The following is a 20,085-nucleotide window of genomic DNA, read 5'->3' on the forward strand; positions in this document are numbered from 1 at the left end:
TATGTGGTCATATGTGGACAAAACCCTACGCAAGTTAAGATTAATGGTATTTAAATATCTGTCTTATAGTAATTAATGTTCTTGCCCCTCTGCTGTGATGATTGCCAATTTAAAATCTGTGGCCCCTGGTAGTTTAGTCTTCATAATGTAAGCTTAAAGCTGAGGCCTTAAAATTACTACCGGTATTATAGTTTGAATATAATCGATATGTCATTTTCATATCATATCTTTGTGCAGTACTCGGTGAGCTTGCTCAGAGCAGGTAAGGTACTAAGAAATCTGTACAAATCGGTTTGTCTTGGCCATTACATTTTTTTTAAGTTCAGTTCTTAATGTGATGGTTAGGATTTTCTCAGACTAGTAGCACAAAAGAAGGTAATGTTTTGTGGTGTTTTGTTTTATGGCCAGGTGGGGTCTTGGTATTCAAGGTACATTTCAGTTTATTTTTTATTTTGCCTTAATGTTGGAAAGGTTTTGAGTACTTAACAGCAGCAAGCATAGCATAATTTATTTTACCTTGATGCTTGTTCTATTTGAGTGTTCTTTCCTCTGCAAGTTTTTGTATGGGTTATTGATTTTTAACTTCTGACACCTCAAGGCAACTGTCTTTCAACATAATTTAAAAATGTGTGTTTGAAATGTATTTCAGAGTTGAGGAAAACAATGTTTTATTCAGTGTAGTTTTGTTGGAAGGAACACTGTACAAAACAAGATGGACAGCCCAAAGGTGCACACAAGCACTTCTAAATGCCCCATATTCTATGATCTTTGTTGAGATTTAAATCACGTTTATTTATTAGTTTTCATAATGCTTAACTAAATTTCTACATGCCAAAAATGGGACTATTTAATTCTACATACCGAAATATGGTGTCCATTCAGTCACCTTAATTGTATTTGATGTTATGTGTGCTGTTATTGTGCTATCCTTTTAATTTATATTTAAATGTACTAATTTTATTTTGTATTTAATACCTGTTCATTTCAGTTTACTGGTGGCTGGTGAGTTCAAAACATTTTGGACGGGAGAGAGAAACATTTTAAAGTCTGAAATTAAAGCTTTCCTTAACTAGCCTACATGAGGCATTTATTGATCATATCCATGATGAACTAAATTACATGTTTTTATAACAAATGGTAAAAATCCTTGTCCCCTGTAACCTGACAAACAAACAAAAAAATCAATAAAAAAAAACTGAAAGCAATAATTGTTGGAGTGGATTGTACTCTTCTCTAAAGAGTAAATGAAAGAATATTGGTTAGGAACTTTAGGTGACCTCTGGGGCCCAGTTGTCTTGTACATTTGTATTGCCTTGAACTTGGTATATAGGATTTGTATACCATGGCCATGTGCTTTCCTGTTGGGTTTGTGCATTCTCCTGTACAGTATATTGAATTTGATGGTGGTATTGAGCAGTACTGCCTCCTATATACAGATGGAATTTGTGGAATCTGTTCTATAGCTACTTGAGGCTGTATTCTGTGGAATGTGTAGCATCTATTCTATAGTTACTTGAGGCTGTATTCTGTGAATTGGATAACTATGTGAATTTACCGATGACGTTCTAGGTTCCAGTAACTGTCTCGGCCAGATGGGGGAGACATAACCATGTATTTTCACTGAGCTTCGATGTAATGTAGTTTGTTTGAATATGTTTTAGTTTGAAAACCCACAAAAACTCTCAAAAACAGATTTTTAATAGAAAAATCCATGAGCAACATTGCACACCAATCAAATGTAAAACATTTGTATAAAACGTGTCATAATGTCTAAGACACATATAACGTGTCATGGTTCTGCTTGATAAAATGTCACCCAGAAATGACATCATCAGAAGTCATTTCTTTCTTTGTCAACATAAAAGTCCTATGTATTCTGAGATTGTGAGATTCTCATAAAGTGTCATAATACAGGGAATATGTTAAGGTAGCTATGGTTCCGTGCTGTGCCATAGCCTCAGGCAACTCAAAAAACGGATTCAAAGTTAAATCTATAAACGTAGAATAGAATTGCATATTATTCAACCCTGTCAATGTCTACATTGTTTCCAGTGACTGGTTAACATGAATTCATATATAATATATCAGATACATGTTGTTAAATATCAAACAATCAGTGCACCATTCCACATGATTTCATATAGAATATGTACAGTAAAAAGAGTATGTGTACAAAATTCCCAAATGTGTTAAAGCAGCCTTACTATAAAGTTATCAAAAAAACAATAACTAGAAGAAAGTTTTTCTTCCTTCATGGCACAGATGTGATTAATAACATTCTTCCTGGAACATCACAATATAACACAAATTTAGGCACGGTAACATTGCCACAGTGGACATTGCCAACCCCCCTCTAACAAAAAAACCCTGAAAAGTAGAATGACCTGAATTGAGGTCATAACGTTTAGATTTTTGTCTGCTGTGCTCTCCAACTGAAGTCTAAAGTTGAACTCTGATGTTGGTGGTTCCTTAGTTGTCCTGGGAGGTGATCGTGAGTTGTGTGTTGCCTCAGATATGGCAGAGGTTGTAGCAAGTCACAGGTTTTTCTGTTACGTTGTCCCCCTCCACCTCGTACACATAATCACAGCGATGTGCCAGCAGGGGAGCTTCAGACAAAGCGATGCTCTGATTGCCCAAGGAGATTACTGTGTCTCTCTGTGGGGAAATAAACAATATGCTTAGCTGGGACACTTAGATAAATTAGCTGATGCTGTTGCTGGATATGTCAGGTTGGCTTTTGGGCTATCTCACATTCCCACTGTCACTGATCATTCCTTTTCCTTACCCGTCCAGTTCGTCCGCCATGCATCAGGGGAGCTTCAGACAAAGCGATGCTCTGATTGCCCAAGGAGATTACTGTGTCTCTCTGTGGGGAAATAAACAATATGCTTAGCTGGGACACTTAGATAAATTAGCTGATGCTGTTGCTGGATATGTCAGGTTGGCTTATGGGCCATCTCCTTCACATTCCCACTGTCACTGATCGTTCCTTCTCCTTACCCGAACAGTTCGTCCGCCATGCATCAGGGGAGCTTCAGACAAAGCGATGCTCTCATTGCCCAAGGAGATTACTGTGTCTCTCTGTGGGGAAAGAGGCCATAAACAATATGCTTAGCTGGGACACTTAGAGATATTAGCTGATGCTGTTGCTGGATATGTCAGGTTGGCTGACATATCTCCTTCACATTCCCACTGTCACTCATCATTCCTTCTCCTTACCCGAACAGTTCGTCCGGCATTGCTGGGGGTAGGAGTGGCCCTCTCAGCTGCCCTCTCAAAGTCTTCCTTGCATAGATGGGCCATTATCCCAGCAGCCAAGCCATCCCCAAGAACATTGATCATCGTACGGAAGCGATCGCTGAACCAGTCAGAAGAAAATCAGTTCTGTTCTCTAAGTTCAGCACTAACCTCCAAAGCTGCCTCGCAAAAGATGCTATTAAATATATCCCCCCGATTAATGGCTATTATGGCATGTTAATTGTTAGTGATACTCACAGGACCCAATCGATGGCCACAATCAGTGTGATGTCGTCAGGTGGTAACCCTACTGAGGTCAGGACAATCACCATGGTAACCAGGCCGGCTTGAGGAATTCCAGCTGCCCCTATGCTGGCCGCGGTTGCCGTGATACTGATGAGAAAGGATCAGGATGTTAGGGATGTGATGTTTGTGATATATCACACAACAAAGTCATGTTCAGGGGAGAGAGACAGAGGGTGAGACAGAAAGGCGGGGAGAAAAAGTGACAAAAGTTAGCAGAGGTTTGTCCATCCTCACCTGATAGTGACCAACTGGCCAAAGTCCAGCTCATAATCGTTGACCTGAGCAATGAAGATGGCCGCCACGGCTTCATACAGGGCCGTTCCATCCATGTTGATAGTAGCCCCCACTGGCAGAACAAAGCGAGCAATCTGCCTGTCAACCCCACAGTTCTCCAAAAGACACTTCATGGTGATAGGCAGAGTGGCTGAGCTGCAGAGACATTAAGAATGGGAATAAGGAAGTAAGTTATCCTGATTTTGAAAAGGAACCATTTAAGCCCTATTAAAAAAATAAGAATGACACAGTCATATTATACCAGCTTGTGCCAAGCAAGTTTTTTTTTGACATGCCCTTAATATCAACTTAGAAACTTGTCCCTTGATAGCTATCTTTGGGGTGCCCCTCACACCTGCTAGATTCTCCAAGAAGGAATTAGACGTTGTAAAAAAAAAAAAATGATATAAACTTTTAGAAAATGTTCGCTTTATAATGACATGCACAAATTTGGGACGGCAGGTTGAAAGTGTTTAATGAATTTATGGTTGCAGACAAGAAAACATGTGCCAATAACATGTGTGTCACATGTACAGTAGATGGACAGGCATGGGTTGATTGAGATGCACTCAGCACGGATCTACTGTAAAATGTGATTAATCTGTAACAGAAAAGGTGGAGAAAATACACATAAAATAACTGAATAAAGATAACAACACAAGACCTGTTGCCTGTTACCTGGATGAGGTGGCAAGTGCGATGACCAGGGCCTGCAGCAGGCCTCTGATGTAGGTGAAGGGATTTTTATGTGTCAGCACGAAGAAGAAGAGAGGGAGGAGAATGAGGCCGTGGACAAACAGGCCTGCAAGCACTGTGATGAAGTACATGCCCAGTTTCTCTCCTAGGTGGGCTGGGTCTTGCATGTCCAGAATCTTCCCTGCCACCAGGAACACGATGCCAAATGGAAAATACCTGCACAGAAAATCGGGAGGAGGAGAAAGAAAGAGAGAAAGACGAAGGATGTTATTTAAGTGTCCTTTGGACACTAGCTAATAATTCAATTAACTAGATTAGAATGAAATGCAATACATTACAGCACAATAAGTCGAAATGCAGTTCAACGTGAAAGGAACATTTATAATGACAGCTGGGGGGCTACCTATAAAGAAAACATCACATGGATGCACCTGGGACGTATCATCAGTGTTGTAGCCTGGGGTCATCGGGTGTTTCGGGTCTCGCAACAACATACACCCTCGCCCAGGTGACCCAGCCGGGGTTGATCAAGCCCTGACTTACGTCCCAGTAGCTACCCACGGTCAGTCCTATTAGGGAAAGACAGGGCCACTCAATCCGCTTCTCCGGAACTACTCTAGGTAGACTGGGACTCTGGCATGTGGAGGGACTAGGCTCTGTGGGTGGCCTCCTGGCCGGGCTCCTCCTTCGTCTCATCAGGTCCAGGACCAAAGTAGCCTACACGTGGCCTAATTGTGCGCGCAGCATTAAGTTGTCATGTTTTCATTAATGTGCATACCCGCTGTCGTGTAAGTGTGACCCACACGACAGCAGTTGTCTTACGCATTCTGGCTCAGTGTTTGCATGTTTACATGTTGACCCTAAGACCTAAAGCTGCTTTAGGAAGTACTCACCCTTCATTCGCTTGGGTGTCACATCATGTAGCCTACTGTGATTAAATGATGTGATGTTTACTTTCTCACAGGAAGAGTAGACCCACTCCCCTTTCTTTTTTTTCTGTTTTCTCTCTTTCTTTCCTCTTTCTCTCCCTAAATCACCATGAATTAAATTGCATGAATTTATAAGGTAGGACATTTCCTCACTAGTCATTTATTCTGTTGATATTGTTGTACGACTGCGCACTGCCTGTTTAACCTTTACCTCTCATCTTTGTTCTTAGTCTCTTTCGTTTTCTTCAAGGTGAGTTTTTTTTTCCTTCTCTCACCTGCAAGGTCAAGAAGTAATTTGTTTTTCTTTAGACCATTGTATACCTTTGTTCTTCTAATTCAATTCAGGGGATTGATTTTGAAGCAAGCCACTGGTCACTATCATCTGTTGCCACGGAAATTGACGGAATATTAAGGACTGTTCAGAAGACCTTAAGCCGTGTCTCTGTCAGGTTCCTGTTAATGCTTATTTTTAGACATAATCTCATCTACTCTGTAATCGGACACAAGTGTTTCCGTTTGTACACAAGACAGAGGGATGTTCTTCAGAAACAGAGATCTAGGGTCGTACCACATGGCTGCGTTGATAATCTTCATGACACACTCATTGATGCACTGGCACACATTGACCAGTGGCGCACCGCGCTCCCCCATCTTCCCCAGCAGCAGGCCTGCATAGAACAATATAAAACAATGTAAAATGTTCAGATTGTTTGTTGTGTGCTTGCGTGCGTGCGTGAGCGCATGCGCATGTGTGTGCATTAAAATCCAGAGCGTAAATTTGAATTGAACATTTAGGGTAGTGTAAGTGATATTATTTAAAGCTCTATTCAGATAGTAATCATTGCTACAGAATGTGTGTTCAATAGCGTTCTCCCTGTCTCAAGATATTTCAACTTTATGTTTTTTGTAAATGAATGTCCTACTGCATTGTACAAGATTGTCAAACAAAAATAGCAAAAATAGCCGATCTATAAGCTCGTTGAGAGCATGTAAAACAGCTATTTTTTGCTATTTTGGAAATATTTTGAATGTTCATTGGTAACCCTAACCAATGAAAAGTACTAACAAGAGCTTGTGAGGATCCGATTTGAACACAGTTTGTTTGATTGACAATATTCAACAACGATATACAGTACATCTGTGCACCTTACCCATGGTGGTGGAGAAGATGACAATGCCCAGCACGTTCATGCCCTTGCTGCTACCCGGTTTGATCTTGTACTTGATGTCAGGAGCAGGTGTGATCTCCAGAAACACGGGGTGCCCCAGCTGAGGGTTGTGGTAGTCGGGCATCACGTACACAAAGTTGGCCTGAGACTCTTTCACGCTGGAACTCTGCACGATGGGCACCAGTTCTGTTTTGTACTGTGGTGTTGAAGAGAGAACAGCAAACAGGGCTCAACTTAGGGCTCAACCAGTTAACTACTTTAAACCTGGCGTCCCTATTTTGGACATTATAAGAAAAAATGTTTTTAAAAATAGTTTTTCAAAGTATTTTCAAAATATTTCTTTTCTTTTTTTCAAATAGCAGGTATACAAGCTCACAACACATCACAAAAACACAAGTTGCGAGCTTGTAGATCAGCCGTTTCCAATATCCTTAAGTGGTTAATACACGCATTACATACATGCACAGTATTGATTGACTGAATACTTTATTAACAGTTTGCAGAGACAAGCACAGGGAAGTACAAGTTCAATACAAGGTCTGTTAAGAGGATTGTAAACCCAAGAAAGTCTATGACTTGTTTCCATTGGGGTCCTTTGTACTCAATTCATAGAAAGTAACACATACTCTCACTGAGTTTAAATCCAGCTAAAGGAAAAGGTAGAGAGGAGGTCAGACATCGTTGCTGTCGGGAAGAACCCTCGTATTCCATATTTAAATTATGTATGTTTTTTAGTAAATGAATGCCCTTCTTCATCGTACAAGAGTGTTGAACAACAACAGGAACATTTCTTTTTACAGTTTTTCCACCCAACAGCAACAACATGCATGTCAGTTGCATGTCTCGTAAGGAGAACTTTAATACATTTTAGTGTCCTCATCCACTCACCTGTTGGAAAGTGGCTTCAATCAGATTGGAAGGGATCATATTCCTGTAAAGGTTAAGAGATATTTATCTTATGATTATAATATTTGTATTCTTGTATAACATCTCATTCATCAAAAAGCCATAGCTTGATCGGTGTGAAGTCACAGGAGAGTTTATGCTTGGGAGGTTTTCTACTTGCATACAGTAGTCACTTGTCGGGCAGAAAACCTGCCCGTATCTCCACATTTTTTTTTTTTTTCATAAATGTTTTGGCATAAATACAATATACGTAGTTGACCAGGGTCCCCCAGGGTTCACATGTTGGATCCCTCTTTTTTTCCTTCTACACCAAATATATACGCCGAAAACAGAGCTACAAGCTCACAAGTCACAACGCGGCACCACACCACAGAATGTTCACCCCAGAATCGGGACGCTAAGGTTCATATGTGGTTAGTAAGGAAGATTTATGGAGCACTGACCTCTGACACTAAGCTCATCAAACGTGTAAGAGGTCACACACACATACCTGGCTTTTGACCAAGAGCCACTGGCCCACCGAGCTCTGACCACACAGCTCTAAATATAATCTAAGCTAAGAAGGCTTTATTGAATCTCTACTTTTTGGGCGGTGAAACCGCCCCTATATGTGAGGTTTGGATATTTGCACCCCCCAATCCTGCGCTGTGATTGGCCACCAGTGTACCCCCCTAACCCTGCACCGTGATTGGCCAATCACAGTCTATTCAGGACTGTGATTGGCTAGTGAAACATGACACATGTGCATAGCCCTAAAAGCATAGCCAGGCACTTAAGACAGGTCACCACACTCCATATAGCTCATGGTCACATTGATGCATCGGCATAATCATCAAAGTCCTATCTAAGGGGAGGGTTCAGGCCCACAGTGCATTGACCTTTTAGAAGGATCCGAGAGATTTCGGCGGGGAAGTAGTCTATTAGTGGGGCCCACAACTTCAGAAACGAGGCTTCATTGCCTCTGTGTACTGCACACAGTCTTTCGTGGGGGAGTACACCAAAAATCTCTTTATACCAAAGTTGTATGGTGGGGGGCTTATCCTTAATCCAATTGATTAAAATGCATTTACGAGCTAATAATAAGAATTTGTCAAATAACTTAAATTGTGAGGGTGTCAGATTAATCTCTTTGGAAGGGAGTCCCAGAATGAAAGCTCCCGGATCCTTCTTTATTTTAACCTTAAAGATATCGCTTAACTCCTGTGCCCCAAAACCTAGATATCCACTTACATTCCCAAAAGTAGTGGTAGTAGGTTCCAAGATCTGTGTGACATTTAGTGCACAGAGGAGATCTTGAACGGTCCATTTTGTTTAGTAACACAGGTGTGATGTGCAGTCTGTGAAAGATTTTATATTGCGTTTCTCTTAGTCTATTACAGGTGAACACATTTTTAACAGAATCAATGGCCTCTTGCCAGTCGTCCTCGATATATTCATTGTTAAAATCGCTCTCCCACTTGCGGATGGATTGTACCTCCAGGGAGTCCAGCGAGTACAACAAGGAATAGAAGGATGAGATGAAATGTGATACATCACTACGTTTGCATAGGAGGTCCTCCACTTTGCTATATAGGGATCCAGGTTGTGGGGGCAAACGTAATGTATTAAAGGAGGAGTTCACCCAAAAAAATACTTATTTTCTATCAATTACACACCCCATGAAGCCTTGATTTCATGGATTTATTTTTGTTTTTGTGGCATTCCTAAGACAATAATTTGATGACCGTGTGTATTTCCGGTAGGAGACACAAATAATCTACTTTGTGTCTCCTACCGGATATGTTAGTCGGTAGGAGACGGGAATCAAATTATTAGCTTAAGAATGCGACAAAAACAAAAAAGAATCCATGGATTCAAGGCTTCATAGGGTGTGCAATTGATAGAAAATAAGTAATTTTTTGGGTGAACTCCTCCTCTTTAATATAGTGACGTATTTGCAAAAAAACAAAAAAATGTTCCCTTGGGAGATTGAATTGCGTCTGTAACTGCTGAAACGACATCAAAACACCATCTTTGAATAAATCACCCAGTATTCTAAGCCCTCGAGAATGCCAGGTCTTGAAGATTGCCGAGCTAAATCCTGGGCCAAATTCATCTTACTAGAAATGGGTGTTAGCAGTGACCTTAGGTCTCCTCTACCTACATAGGTGCTAATCTGTCGCCATATTCTGATAGAAGTATAGATAATTGGGTTTCCTCGTATCTCTCTATGAATTTTATCTTTATTATCAGTTACAAGGGCCCATAGTGAATTTGGTGAGCAGCCCCACGAGTCCACACAGTTCTTATTGTGTAAATAGGCTTGGAGCCATTCCCAAATGAAACGAGCATGACAGGCCCAGTTAAAGAAAAGTATATTTGGCATGGCCAGGCCAGCTCTGCTCGTTGGTAACTGCAAGATTTTAAACTTTTGCCTAGGTCTTTTTCCATGCCAGATAAACTTAGAGAAAGCCTTCTCCAGATCTCTGACATCTTTTTTTGATACCCATAAGGGAAGCATCTGTAAAGGGTATAAAAGGCGGGGAAGAGTATTCATTTTTATTAAACCTGTCCGTCCCAGGAATGATAATGGGAGGTCATGCCACCATTCCAAGTCCCTCTTAACCTCCCTAATGACCGGGGCCAATCTCTGACATGGATGTACACGTGTAAGCCTGTGTACGTCTACCACGTCGCAGGCGTGCAGTGAAGTGAACAGCACACAGGGTCCTTCTGTTAATCTCCTGCTTTCGCAGAACTTCTGTGAAAGCAGGAGATTAACAGATCATGATATAACGGCTGTCTATTCTTAGGCCAGTCGCTGATGCAGGAGTGCCGCTGGAACTATTGAACATCACCTTTTCCTCCTTCAACATGAAATGCTTAGACCACTGGCCAAAGCTTAGTTGTGTGAATCTACAGAGGGCATATGACCCTGTCATATGCAGATTAATGCAAGGGCCCAGTGATCTCCACACACAGGGCCCCAAATGTTCCTTTTTTATATAAAATGTTAACTAAAATCTAGAAACAAAAAATAAGCTACTGGGTAACATTGAACCAGTGAATGAAAATGTCCGTTCTATACATTTATTCCTGCGTGGCTCAGCACTAAAGTCACTTAAGAGTTTGTGATTAAGGAGCTCAGCTTCCTGGAAAGAGTAATCTAGGGAGGACACTGGGTTTTTGTTGGAACTGTACTGGCTTTAATAGGTCTGGAATGGTTTTACAAGGAATTATAGGGTGTTACATAGCAAATCCTCATGCCTTAAAAAAACGATAAGCTGCAAAACCACAGCAGACTACTGAATGATCTTGTGATCTGCCAGATCTATCAGAAATGAAATACATGGTTTTCTTTAAAAAATTCTTTCTTAAAAAATAGAGGAGACTACCTTAGGGTGCTAAGGTAGTTACTGTATTTAGCTTAGAGCTGCAATGCCTAAGTTTGGGCTAAGGTAGTTACTGTATTTAGCTTAAAGCTGCAATGCCTAAGTTTGGGCTAAGGTAGTTACTGTATTTAGCTTAAAGCTGCAATGCCTAAGTTTGGGCTAAGGTAGTTACTGTATTTAGCTTAAAGCTACAATGCCTAAGTTTGATATCTGTATTATCTGTATTGTATAAATTGTCTCTGCCATACAGATTGTTTAAAATATTCATTAAGATCAGTAATTTGAGGCCCTGGAAAGTCTTATTCGGTTAAGTATTTTATTTGTAATTCACTCACAAGTGGTGTCTGCCAATTAAAAAAAAGAAGCCAATTAATTAAGCTTAATTGCAATTTCAGGCTGCATTGCAATGCTGACGGAAGAGACATCTACATGACGTCAAGACCATGTTTGTGACAGTTTGTCATCTATTAAAATATCTTACCATTTTATTTTGAAAGATTGAACAATTATGTTGACACGTGTAAGAAACATGTAATTTGAGAAACTGAGGATTTCACTGTATTTGTGTATTTGCAAGCAGGCAAGTGTGTGTGTGCGTGTGTGTGTGTGTGTGTGTGTGTGTGTGTGTGTGTGTGTGTGTGTGTGTGTGTGTGTGTGTGTGTATGAGAGAGAGAGAGAGAGAGAGAGAGAGAGAGAGAGAGAGAGAGAGAGAGAGAGAGAGAGAGAGACAATCTGTACCTGATTAGATCTAAAAGAGCATCGGCAGAGGTCATGACAGGCCCTGATCCTCCATGGTGACCTTCCTTCTCGGTTCCCGTGCCTGGGTGAATGATTAGCACCAGCACTATACCCACAATGACAGCTATGAATGTGGTCCACAGGTAGTAGGTGATGGTCAGGATCCCTAGCCGACCGCTAGCCTTCGTGTCCATGGCTGACAGACCGGACATGAGACTGGGCAAATAGGACAGGTTAGTTAGGACAAGTTCAAGTTCAAGTTTATCATGTCCCAGACTGGGCACTTTATGTTACAGCAGACACTAATAAGAAACTCCAAAACACAGTAAACATACACAAGACATAAACATAGACATAGAGACATGATCACAAGATCCAGATAATAATAGCTACCTCCTCCTGCTTCCATTATTGATGGCACGAATGGAAGTAGGTAGTTACGTATCTACAGGGGTTCCCCCTGGACCACACATGGAGAACCGTGGATCTCAAGCTGTGGGTTGGGGCCCACCGGTGGCCTCCAAATAATTGGCAAAAATAACTATGATTTTGATGATAAAATAACATCAATATAAAACAAATCAGAAAAAGAAAATGCCATGGTATTTTTATTTAAGACCTTGAGCAAAATGAGGTTTCATTATGATACCGATAAATAGGAACTTAAAGTATACTATGTTCCACCGCTAACACTTTTGAGATTTTCAAATAGGCCCTGATCCAGAAAAAAAGGTTGAGAACCACTGGCCAAATGATTCAGGTATCTTCTAACATTAGCCTAGCATTAACGTTGTAGCCTAGCATTGCTAATAGTCTAGTGTTTTACCTAGAGGTGATGAGAGGTAGAATCAACATCTTAAGCATCCTCATCAGCAGCTCTCCAGGGAAAGAGAAGTAGATCTTGGCCTTTGGGAGAAGTGTATGAGCATAGGAAAGCATATAAATACGGTGTAGGTCTTGTTAAACTAATGGAAACAGACTGTATTTTTACCAGTTAGACCAACATAAAGACCAACATAAGCCATTACTGCTTCCTTGAACACACCTTTTAAGTTGAACATCAGTTCAAATGCAGTGGAAGTGATTACTTAGTTAAGATGATTATTATTATTACACAATACATCTATATGAATACTTTTGGCTCAATTGAATTTGTATTTCAATTAATATTTGTGACATGTGGAAAGTTTGGTCTGTTCCGCTGTGGGGGGTTTACACTGCTCGGAAGATGGGTTGTGGTATGGGGGGGGGGCTTTCACGAAGGAACTGCTAGTAAGATGGAAGTGTGTGTGTGTGTGTGTGTGTGTGTGTGTGTGTGTGTGTGTGTGTGTGTGTGTGTGTGTGTGTGTGTGTGTGTGTGTGTGTGTGTGTGTGTAGCCTACTAATTAAAGCTCTGATAGTTTGGCAGAGCCTTTCCAGTGAGCCAACATGCACAATAGTAGTATGGTCTAGCACCCTGACTCTGTTTGACCTGAATGGAACACAACCAAACCTTATCCTATCCTACATATCATTAAGGAAAGTCAGTCATACTCTCTGTTCCGTATTTTTCTCCTCACTGGCTTGAGCAATTGATCTGAACTTGCACAAAGGTATTGACCATTAGCGTTATGCAGACCGTGAGGAAGCCTGTTTTTCCCTTTTCCCAAATTCAAGCTATTTAGCCTTCTTTGGAAAGACTATCTAACTCTACGGCCATGGTTTTTGCCGTTACTGCGCATGAGTGGCCACGGGCGTGGGTCTGTAGTCTGTTGTCACGCTTCTATGCTCCAAAGCGACACATGGAAGTATACAGGAGATGGGAAGCCTCGTCCCGTAGGGGCCACTTTCGACACTAGTTTTTTTCACCGATAAAGTATAGTTTTGGACTGCGACGGAGGGCCGCAGTCGAAAACTAACTTGAGCCACGAGAGGCACCACGAGCGCGCTAAAGCGCGCGAGTTGCCGTGCCGAACGTTGCGAAGTTCACTTGAGCCTACTCAGCCCCGTCCGAGTTATGTACCGATAGGCACAGAATCGTAAATCATGTTGTGGGGAGAGCGTTTGCCCCAACTGCCACTCATAGTGACTAAAGCATAAATCAGTTGTGTGCAAAGTCCCTTTGATATCCATGGATAGGTATACTATACGCTAACCTGTCCAACTCTTTGCAAACTATAAGCTGATTATCTTTACCTTTTGTCTATTTGGGCACAGAAGAGAAGCCAATAATATATTTGCCAATAATGATGCATATAGCTTGTGAGCTAGTTCAGGCAAACACACTCGAGAGGTTTATGATGTATATATAATGTGTCTACAACACTGATGTGTCAAGGAGTTGACCAATCTGGCGGTCTATTTAAGCACCCCTCATTCACTGTTGTTGCTCTTGCTGTCAGTGTCACTGAAGTTTGGTATGTGTTTGTTTCCTCCCACTACCACCCCAGCACCACCAGTGACCTCTGCTTTCCCTAAGGGTTCTGTTTTCCCCTGGGGGGTGTTGTTATGTATATTATCTCCATGCTCTTAAATGATTGTCTTCTAATGGTAGGGGAATTACCATTATTACCATTATTACCATTATATATGATTCCCTAAGCAGGGAATAATAGAGCCTGAATGCCAAGATCAGATATAATATTGACACTTGTATTTACATTTCATAGATAAAATGTTTTCAGTCTATTCGTGAGTTATCTTACTGAACTGTTACAGAATCTCTCAAATTAAATCCTTGCCACTTTACCATTAATAACTCCACAGCACAAAATCCTGTTTGTCTGTTTTGTACAAAATGTATACATCACATGGGACTCTAAAAGCTTTTCTCTTTGCACTGTACAAGCCTCATAACGATCCATAGCCTATCATTCTGATGATAATTTTGACCATTAATCCATCATTCCATGCATCATTCCATCCATCCATACCTGAGTGGACAGGTTCATTGTCCTAAGTCCAAATCCAAGCACACAGCCCGTAATCACGGCTAAGACTGAGAGCGTCAGCAGGCCGTTCCTCTTGCAGAAGTCCTTCACATACTCCTGGACTTTTAGTGACACAACACTCCTAAATGCTGTCTTTAACATCCCCATTGTGATCCCGTTCCAGTCAGTACTCCAGCGACACTCTGGGTGACCAGTGGCAGTGTGGTCTTTCTGTGAAATGAGGTGGATGTGTGCGTATTCCCAGCGGAAGACAGGTTGTTATTGTCTGAACAGGTAAAAGTTCTCACAACGAAGAGCTCATCTAGTCTGATGGTGAGAAAGTGATGACTAAAGGTTCCCCTGTACATCAGTCCCTAACAGGATTAGCTTCTCTGGGAATATTCAGAGCTTCAACCACGCAAGCTTAAAGGGTTTTACGGGGAAGACTTCAGCACTGATTAGTTGACTTCATTTTTGATTTGATTTATTTGAAAAATTCATGATACAATTCACCGAGGTGAATAGTACAGTAGAGTTATCCGAATAGCACAAAAAGTCAAAAGACTTAATTCCATTGCGGTTCCAAAATAAATAATTGCAACATACTGTAGGTATAGTTTCTAAATGATAACATATGTGTTATGCTATTATAACTAAATCCAAATCACTGTAGTAATAGCATTCAACAACATATTCATAAAACCAGTGAACAAGAGACAAATAAAACAATAAATAAAACAATACATTTTAAAACACCCAATACCAGCCATACCAACCAGGTTCAATGCAGACCAACAAGGGGCCCCTGACTTTATTCTAACTTGCCCATCAGCCAATTCTTCAACAGCTTTTTAAAACTGTTCAAAGACTGGGCAAATTTAATTTCATGTGGGATTTTGTTCATTATTTGCTCTTCACTGTGCCATTTTATCTCTGTGTGATATCTACCAGAGGTTTATGTTGGTGGCATGGCAAGCAGTTATGCAATCACAGAGAATAAGAGATATTTGGTCCAAAGTCCATCAGTGGTCTCTTCCCTACTACTGAGCCTGTTAAATTGTCTTTTTGTTGTTAAATATTCTTGTCAGGCTTTTGATTTTCTTTTGGACAGGACAGGGGAGAGGCACAGGAAAGCAAAGGTCCTTCTGAGGCAGGAATTAAACCCATTGTAGTAGGGGGCACTAAGTGAAAAATCGTTACGCGGCGGATAAAAGCATGAAATGTGATACAGATGTCCCTTGGGTCATCCTAAAACATCCTAGAAGGGGTGCCCAAAAAAATCTTAAACAGGAAGTGAGTTATGGACAAAATCCAAAATGGCCGCCTAGTGTTGTCGATTGACTCAAAAGACAACTAAAGAATCTCCAAAAAGCATAAAATGTGGCACACATGTCCCTTGGGTCATCCTAAGACATCCTAGAAGGGGTGCCCAAAAAAGTCTTCAACAGGAAGTGAGTTATTGACTAAATTGAAAATGGCCGCCTACAGTGTTGGCGATTGACTCAAAAAGCCTATAGAATCTCCAAAAAGCATACAATTTGGCACATATGTCCCTTGGGTCATCCTAACACATCCTAGAAGGGGTGCCCAAAATAATCTGAAACAGGAAGTGAGTTATTGACTAAATTGAAAATGGCCGCCTACAGTGTTGAAAGATGATGCAAGATACCTAAAGAATCTCATAAAAGCATGAAATGTGGTACAAATGTTCCTTGGGTGATCTGAACGCATCCTACATGGGGTGCCCACAAAGGTTTTAAACAGCAAGTAACCGCCTAAAGCAGTTGACACAAAAGAAAACATAAAGGGACATAGAAGGGGTTATTTATTTGTTTGTTTGCTTGTTTATTAAACTTTTTAGGAAGGGACCATGTTGAAGAAATTCTAAATGGCTGTTTAAACAGTTGACCATGGCAGTCTGCATATTATGCAGACTCAATACAACAGGTTATGCAGTGCATAACCTGCCGTATTTTGTAGTCTACCTTCTGTTTTCATTTCTACATCACTTATTTATTTTACTTTCTGCATTATTTTTTTATTGTACTCTTTGAATCTTCTTTATTTATCTAACTCTCTGCATATTCTTATTTATTTTACTCTGCATCTTATCTTACTCTGCATATTCTTATTTTACTCTCTGCATCTTATTTATTTTGCACTCTACATCTTCTTGCTTGTTTTACACTCTATTTTCTCATGTATTTTCTTCTTGATCATTACTGTTTTTTTGTGATAAGTGTTTAGTAACTACATGTATTCATGTGTGCCATTTCGCAATTACCAGCACATTGGCATAATGCTCTGCAAGGTAACCCAGCATCCCGGCATCTACACTTTCTCGAACAGAAGGGCTCAGCTTTGCAGCCACACTTGAGTTCTCTACAAACTTAAGCAGCCTCTTAGTGAGGGCTGTTAACAAAAAAATGTGGACACGGCTCACAAAAGCGCCAATTTTTTTCTACAAGCTCTCCATCACCATAGGTTTCATTTTGGAAGGGTAGCCACGTCATCAAGATGGCAGAAGGCGGACATCTTGGATTGCAAAGATGGCCACCATGTAATATCTATAATTGCCAATATCTCGGCTTCCAAGCCACATAGAAGGTCAATCTTGGTGTCAAAATATACATTTTCTGGGACAAGGAATGCAATAAAACTATAGGGAATATCAATAAGTGACTAATTCTGCCAAGATTAGATAATTTGGTTGATTCTGCCAATGTATGTACATAATTTTCAGACACATTGAAAAATGGAGCATGAAGAGAATTGAAGATTATTAGCTTCACTTTCCAGGATAACAACATGCAAATTATTTGTCACATTGACAACTGCAAAGATCTGTGCAATTCCAGTGTGCCTTCTTGCATGAGCACCTTGCACCACAAGGTCTTTTACAACCGCACTTGACCAGTTCATTGCAGGCTTTTGACGCCATCGGTAGAATGCTCCACACAGGAAGCCAGACCTGGTTGTTGTCATCCAATGTCCATCCCCATCCTTCTGGACTGGGTGTCGGCTGCTGGGCCAGTTCAGACGTGGACCAGATCCCAGACTGGTAGGCAACTCGCTTCACGTGCTGCAGCAGTGAATCTTGCGTTGGTGGAATGTGTTCCATCGTTTTGTTCTTCTGGCAGAACAACTCTCGTCGTGCTTCATTGACAGATTCCATATCACTTGTCTTATTATACATGATGACTGTGAAACGCTCAAGAAGCTGAAAGTGTTGGGCATCTATGGTCACAGAAGTGTATGGATTTTCTGCCATGTAGTTGAAGGCCTGGGTGACCTCAGGGTAGGACTTCCACGCCACCCATGCTGACTTCTTCCCTTTCCCGCTGAATGCTGATGTTGTGTCACAGCCTGTGTAACAGTGGAAGACGGGAAGTGCTGTGGACTTGTCTTTGCCCAGAGCATGGCAGATCGTGTTTATATGAACATAGGTGTAGTTCTTGCCAGTGCCAAAAGCAACCCAGATGTCTGCAGCTGGATACTTGGCGAGCAGGGCATGGAACTTGCCGATGAGGATAACGACAACATCCGTATCCACAGTGCGTATCAAGCAGGTAGAACAGCCATGTTCCAGGGCATCAAGCAGGTGAATCACTATCCTGGTGTCGGCCTCTTCATGGTTACATGGCAGCATCGAGTGGCTGGTGTCTGTGCCGACCACTGTGATGCCATATGTGATGAAGACCAGCTTGCCCTCTGGCCAGGCAGTGGATGCAATCTTCCCAGAGAGAAAGGCAAAGAGTTCCTGCTTGTTTGTAGGATCACGCAGGAAATCTGACCAATTCCCCGGCAGCTTGTTCTGACCAGCCACCTTCCGTCGTATCCCTTTGCCTCGCTTCTCCCTTGTTGACTCTTTTATGCTGCTGGTGATGTACGTATCCCAGACCACATCAACTCTTTTGGAGATCTCCAGGTGTTTCATGATGTGGGGAACAAAGACACAACTGGCATATTCGTACTGTAGGCATGATTGCAGGTGAGTGAATGCAAGTGGTCACACTGGCAGGGACCAGATCCAGACACACCCACACCCTAGGGGACTAACAGGACACAGGTGGAGATAACTAATAATCACAGGGAGGAGAGACAGGCCAAGTAACTAGGCAGACACATACATTTTAATACAATTGTGTTCAGATATGGCCAGAATCAACCAAATTATCTAATATTGGCAGAATTAGTCACTTATTGATATTCCCTATAGTTTTATTGCATTCCTTGTCCCAGAAAATGTATATTTAGACACCAAGATTGACATTCTAAGTGGCTTGGAAGCCGAGATATTGGCACTTATAGATATTACATGGTGGCCATCTTTGCAATCCAAGATGGCCGCCTTCTGCCATCTTGATGACGTGGCTACCCTTCCAAAATGAAACCTATGGTGATGGAGAGCATGTAGAAAAAAATTGGCGCTTTTGTGAGCCGTGTCCACATTTTTCAAAAATCGGGTCTTACCCATCCTCACTATCTGGCAAGAGTGTCCATAAAGGTGTCCACGAATCAGCGACATTAATCCATCCATATTTGTCAGGAGATGGTAGAGATTGCATAGCTTTCAGGCTTCTGGACAAAATGCCAGGCACCCCTTTGGGCACCCCTTCTAGGATGTTTTAGGATGACCCAAGGGACATCTGTATCAAATTTCATGCTTTTATCCGCCGCGTAACGATTTGGCCATTTTTGGTGGTTAGTACCCCCTACTATTGTTGCAGTCGTAGTCGATGCACTGCCTGGTGAAGCTACCTGGACCCTTCAAACTGATCATTCTTACAAAGGATTTCACTACTATTTTAGTTGTAGTATCATCATAAATCTTAGATTTAATCATGTTTGTTAAAATCCATCAAATTGGGAAAGCAATATCCATTGTACCCTTATACCCATGTTAGACACACACATGCACAAACACACACACACACACACACACACACACACACACACACACACACACACACACACACACACACACACACACACACACACACACACACACACACACACACACACACCAACACACCAACACACACACACACACACACACACACACACACACACACACACACACACACACACACACACACACACCAACACACACACAGAGATATTTGCGTATTTTATTGTTAGATTTAACTCAGACCTTTTACACTTTCAGAGTTAAATTAACACTGGACTGTGAATTGGACTTTGAAGGTGCTCATGGGAATCATGGTAAGGCTTAGCTGCAGAATCTGTACAACCATTTACCAGTGTTGCTATCAGCCAGGTAAATTCTGTAGCTTATGTGTGTTTGCTGACATCAAAGCATCCATGTCAGGCAGGGTAAAGGTCCAATAAACCTCACTGTCCTGCCAGACAATGGTTGTGTACATCACCCATAGCCAATCCCATAGCCAATCCAATAACCTTTAATCCCTATCTTGGACAATGGTTAGAGAGTGCTTCTGGGACACCCAGTGTCATTCAATACAGCTACATGCATACCTACATACATGTACTTACGCACACACACACACACACACACACGCACGTACTG

At 41.4% G+C, this 20,085-nt stretch overlaps 1 protein-coding gene across 1 annotated transcript; it reads right to left on the reverse strand.

The window, feature by feature from the left end:
* Positions 1–2,461: 2,461 nt before the first annotated feature.
* On the reverse strand, positions 2,462–14,702 carry LOC308075340 (excitatory amino acid transporter 5-like; the record flags this gene model as incomplete). The annotated part of the gene is made up of 12 exons (XM_080415169.1): positions 2,462–2,655; positions 2,786–2,866; positions 3,220–3,358; positions 3,496–3,630; positions 3,778–3,972; positions 4,495–4,728; positions 6,010–6,109; positions 6,593–6,806; positions 7,499–7,541; positions 11,626–11,841; positions 12,452–12,531; positions 14,538–14,702. 12 exons carry the CDS (start codon positions 14,700–14,702, stop codon positions 2,509–2,511), a joined length of 1,749 nt encoding a protein of 582 aa, XP_080271295.1. The 3' UTR covers positions 2,462–2,508.
* Positions 14,703–20,085: the final 5,383 nt, after the last annotated feature.

Source organism: Gymnoscopelus braueri (genome assembly GCF_963280865.1).
Source record: "Gymnoscopelus braueri genome assembly, chromosome: 19".
Lineage (NCBI taxonomy): Eukaryota > Metazoa > Chordata > Actinopteri > Myctophiformes > Myctophidae > Gymnoscopelus > Gymnoscopelus braueri.